Source organism: Anser anser (assembly GCF_964211835.1).
Source record: "Anser anser genome assembly, contig: HAP1_SCAFFOLD_127, whole genome shotgun sequence".
NCBI lineage: Eukaryota > Metazoa > Chordata > Aves > Anseriformes > Anatidae > Anser > Anser anser.
In genome coordinates this window covers 1-5,101 of record NW_028153864.1, presented here as the reverse complement: position 1 = coordinate 5,101, position 5,101 = coordinate 1, and the positions used below count along the sequence as shown (strand labels likewise).

Below are 5,101 nucleotides of genomic sequence, written 5' to 3'. Positions count from 1 at the left end.
AAGGCATATTGATAACGGTAACAAAGGTACACTAGCTCCAATGTACTTTGGATAACTCTTTTAATCCTTCTGTTTTGCAGTTAGTCTTTTTATTTTGTGGATGAGAATTTGATCTCTTGTCTTTATCCATTCCAGTGAACATTATATAAGAACTGAAAAACAATTTTTTTTTTCTTTTTTTTTTTCTCCTCACAAATTAAACAGGTACTATCAATGTTACTTATGCCACAGTTACAGGATTGCTCACTGTAAGTAATCAGACAGAAGAGACTGTGGCTGAACCAGGAGCTGATTATGTACCTGCTTCTGGCTCACTGATTTTAGAAGAAGGAGAAACATCAGTTGCCATAAATATTACTATTCTAGAGGTAACCTCTAAACCCTTTAATTCTGTACTTTTCTGTATGATTTCAAAAGGGTAATATTTTGGGAACTAAAGCTTGCAGCCATTATTTGAAGCCCTGTGTTATATTTCACTATCATTTAGAAAGATGGTTTCAATCTTAATATTAAAATCACAAGGGATCAAATAGTCACAGAAAGCAGCTCTACCTCTGTCTAAAGGTAATAAAGTTGTCTCATTAAAACTTTACCAACTATCTAGTAGTATTTAGAACAGTGTGCTTCATGGCTGGCTACAGGCTCATACTTTTTCATTGCTGGAGATACATGCCTCTAAAATCGGTCAGTAATTTATTTGCAAGAATAGTTTAGCGTCACCACAGGATCTTTTTCATGATATATAATGTCTTACTTAATTCTTCCACGATAATCAGTTTCAGACCCAATAAAATTATTTCAGGAAAACAGAAAAATGAATTCTAGTGTCACAGTAATATTAGAGACTTGTTGTGTGATCCTTTTTGGTGACTTCTGTGGAAGTTTCTTAAAGGACAATGAGAAGAGGATGTACTGTATTTGTGTTTTGCAGGATGATATACTTCCCTATGTGTGGGGTCAGGCCGACAAATAGGGCCCTCCGTTCCCCTGAGGAGGGAGTCGCCTACAACAATCACCCTTCTTTCTTTCTTGGTGGAGGCAGTCCTGAGGCGTGGAGTCAACTTCCTCACCTCAGGCATCCTCCCGGGTAGGCTTCCTACCTCATCCTCACCCACCAGTCTCTCCAGCTCCAGGGCCTCAAACCTATTGTTCAAGGGCACCTGGGAAGGCGGCGCCGGAAGGGGAGGGCATCTCCTGCGAGGTCGAGCAGGGACCTGTCTCCATTCCTCCTCAACTCGCAGGTCCCCTCCCTCTGCCCGATGGCAACAGGGCAGGGGGTCCACCCCCCTTTGGGGCGTCTCACCCTGGTCCCTCTCCCTCCGGTCCTGCAGGGAGTCGCTCCACCAGTCTATCTCCCGCTCGCACTCCCTGATATCCCTCAGCCTCTGCACCTCCTCCTTAAGCTCCGCCACCATGCGGACCAGGTCGTCCACCTGCTCGCACCTCACGCAAGCAGTCTCCCTGCCTCCCGCCGATGGCAGCAAGAGGCTCAGACACTCCCCGCATCCGGAGACCTGAACTGCCGCATGTTTGGGCGGGCAGTCGGTCTGGGTGTGCACTGACTTCCTAGAGAAGGCACCGTGCCTGGTGGAGACCATTGTAGCCCAGCTGACAGGAGAGTGCCGTTAGAGGAGTTGTCCCTATGGGCGGGTGTGAGCGCTCCGCCCTGCCCGCCAACTGCCTCGCTAACTGCCGCGTCACTCCCCCCGCGTCACTCCCTGTTTGCCGGCCCTGGTCGCCGCGCTCCTGGTCGCTCGCGCTCCCTAAGGGCTGCCTTTGAACGGCCGGGGGGAGGAGCTGACGCTGACGCTGCTGGCCCCGCCTACGCCTCGTCAGCCTCCCTCACGAGGGCTGCCGGTGCCTGGCGGCTCCCTCACGTAGGCTCGGTGCCCGAAAAATAGCCCTGCCTGTCCCGATCCCGCGCTCCGCTGCAGCACGCGTCTGCCCCGGAGCCGGTCGCCTCGGCAAGGCGTGTTTTGCAGGATTGTGTTTTGCAGGATGATATACCAGAGGTGCAAGAATTCTTCTTGGTTAATTTAACTTCAGTGGAACTCATCATGAACCATTCAACGTCATCCCCACCTAAGCTAGGTAAAAACATCTTATAGCAAATTATTTTTACTTTTCCTTTTTAATGGTTTATATTATATTACCTTGGGAGATTACCATTATTCCTCTTACTTACCAACTATGCTGAGATGAGACATGGTTATTTAGAAGAAACATCATAGAATATGAAATAGATTTATTATTACACTTAATCTCTTGCTTTTTAAACTCTGGGAAAATTTAAATTAATTTTCGTAGAGGAGTTAGTAATTATCAGTTGGAAAGGACAATTATTTGAAAAGTTTATTGGTGATTTTTTCATCTGATTTTCATTTACAAACTACAAAATGGAAAAAAAAAAGTAAAAAAAAAACTTTATGTGGCTACTCTGCTCACTCTTTTAAAAAAGTCTGTTTTTATTCTTTTATCACTTTTAGGAAACATATTTTATGGTTTTCCTACTCTTGCAATGATCTTTATTATTTGCTTAGTCTGCTTCTCATTTTGCTTCTTCAGAATTCAGTAGAATAGTAGTCATTAGCTTTAAGAACTGTTGGATTATCCTGTGGTACTAAAGACTAGTTATATAATGTCAGACATCTTCTTTGACTCTTTTCCCTTTTCTTTGCATGCTTATAGAAGTGACTGAGTTAATTCGTTACAGATTGAAAGGTAACTTGCAAGACTCATTGCTGATTTGTGAATAGTTGAGTCTAAAATATGAAAGGAGTAGCATATAAGAATGAAAGATTCATCCAAACTAAACAGTGTTGTATAGTCTCACTTTCTCTTTGGCTGTCTCCTTGAACCATGACCATTTAACACTGATGTGACACTGCATTGGGTCAGCTTTACTTACAATGAGAAAATAATAGTTTTAAGTCATAAGGAAAAAATGTGTTCACATAACATGTCAGTGAATTCTTCTGGTAGAAGAAATAGCCTGACTCAAATACGTGTGTCCGCGTGTGTGTCTGTGAGCAAACTCTTACAGATCCTGGGTGAACAGATCTGACTTCAGGGTGACATGAGAAAATGCAGGAGTGAAGCAGAAATGTCTCTAATTGCCATTACTCCCTCAGGATTTGTAAACCTCAGTAACACTTCTGTTGTCTGTGTAGAGCTATTGCTCATCGTCATCTCTACCTCATAGTGACAGGCTTAGATTCATGGCAATAATCTTCTACTTTTGTTCAGTTTTATCTGAATTGATGGAAAAATGTATATGGATCTAAACATAATATACTTATGGCAGACTCGGTGAAGTCAATTTGGTTTTAGAAAGTAAGTTGAAGTTTATAAAAAGTAAACAAGTAAGTTAAGGTAGTTGTGTGGTGCGGTTGTCTGAAAAACAACAACCTATTTTCTGAGAAGTATTAAGTTTTGACTGTAAAGTTCTGGTCTCTGAAGTTAGTAGACTTTTCTGACATTAACCTATTATTTGGTGTTTTTCACACTGCAGTGTATTCAATTACGATTTCAGGCTAATTGTAAATACCTGTATGTCTTTATGGAGCAGTAGAATATTACAGTATGTGAACACCCCACAAATAAATTAATAGTTGTGTATTTGTAGTGAAATCTGAGGTGTGCCATTAGAATGTATGATGAGGCACTGAAGCACAAATAGAAGATGAAATGCTGAATCATTTATTATTCTTCCTCATTGTCTTTCTCATACTCAGAATGGCAAATGCAAAATATTGAATGTCATTGTAATAAACACTTATAGTGAAGACAAATTAAGATTCCATCGCAAATCTAGACTTTATTATTTTCTAATGTTTTATGTGCTGTTTAACTTTCTACATTTTCCTTAGTCTTTTTTTTTTTTATGCATTATTAAATATTACAGTGCTAATTCAAGACGCATTATTGCACTTCTAGTAGTAAGGACTCTTTCCAGTTATCTTGCCCACTCCCATTTTCTCCTACACATTTTTTGTAAAGACACTGTAATATTAGTACCGATTGAATAAATGCTTCTGTGATTCTTGAAAATCAAGAAAATTGATTTTATTGTTCTTTAATTTTTGTCTTTCTGTTTTGCCTTTTAGATGTGGAAGGTTTAGCTTCTCAAATTGTTATCGATGCTAATGATGGTGTAAGAGGAGTAATTGAATGGGAAGGTACCAAGTAAGTCTCATCTTCCTTGAAGAACTTACTGTGCCAATTAGTGATTGGTGTTGCCCATTTTCTTTCTAAAAGTAAAACTCCTGTTAAAAATAGGGCCATGTCTTTGAGATGGTAAAGTAATCATTCAATTCAGCTGAACTAGAAAGTGGGATTCCCACACTGAAAACAAAAATTCACTATTCATCTAATCAGAATTCTTTTACTTATTACTACTTTCACTGTTGTCCTTTTATATCACCAATTTGCCTAACCTCCCCAGCCTGCATCAACTCTTCCAGCCTCACCATTCATGTAAGCAAAAACCAAAACAAAACAAAACAAAAACCTCGTGTTACTTAATTCAATTTAGATAAGAGAAAAAAGGTAAAAAGGATGCGTTAGAGAACTATAATGTAGGGAATAATTCAGAGTGAAAATGTAATAAAAATATACTATCTTTTTCAAAAGAACATAATCAGTGAACATTGAGAATTATTCTTTTTATTTTAGTTTTGAAGTTAGTGAATCTCATGGGAATCTGACAGTAATGGCTTACCGAAACAGAGGATCATATGGCAATGTGTCTGTATTTTTTTATGCCCAAAATTTGGAGGCCCAGCTGGGTTTGGATTTTAATGTAACCTCAAGGGTAAGAAGCAACTCTAAATCTAGTACTTTTTATTCTTTCAGCTTCCGTAAAAGAATATCTTCTTGATTATTCTGCAGAATGATCAGTAGTGATGCTAGATGTTTCAGCTTGTTTCAGTTGCTTTGGTAATCTAAATAGAATGAAATAAAAATATTCTTATTCTTACTATTTATTTCTTTTTTAAAAATATATTTTTTAATATAAAGCAAAATGTAAACTTTCAAACATCGATTTCAAATTTAATTTTGATTAGACATACAAACTTTTTCATAGACTATTTTTGCAACA

At 39.1% G+C, this 5,101-nt stretch overlaps 1 protein-coding gene across 1 annotated transcript; it reads left to right on the top strand.

The window, feature by feature from the left end:
• Nucleotides 1–374: 374 nt before the first annotated feature.
• Nucleotides 375–4,859, top strand: LOC310891296 (adhesion G-protein coupled receptor V1-like; the record flags this gene model as incomplete). The annotated part of the gene is made up of 3 exons (XM_083853557.1): nucleotides 375–2,091; nucleotides 4,107–4,185; nucleotides 4,675–4,859. Coding segments are annotated over exons 1-3 (298 nt in total), but the record flags the coding sequence as incomplete, so codon positions are not given.
• Nucleotides 4,860–5,101: the final 242 nt, after the last annotated feature.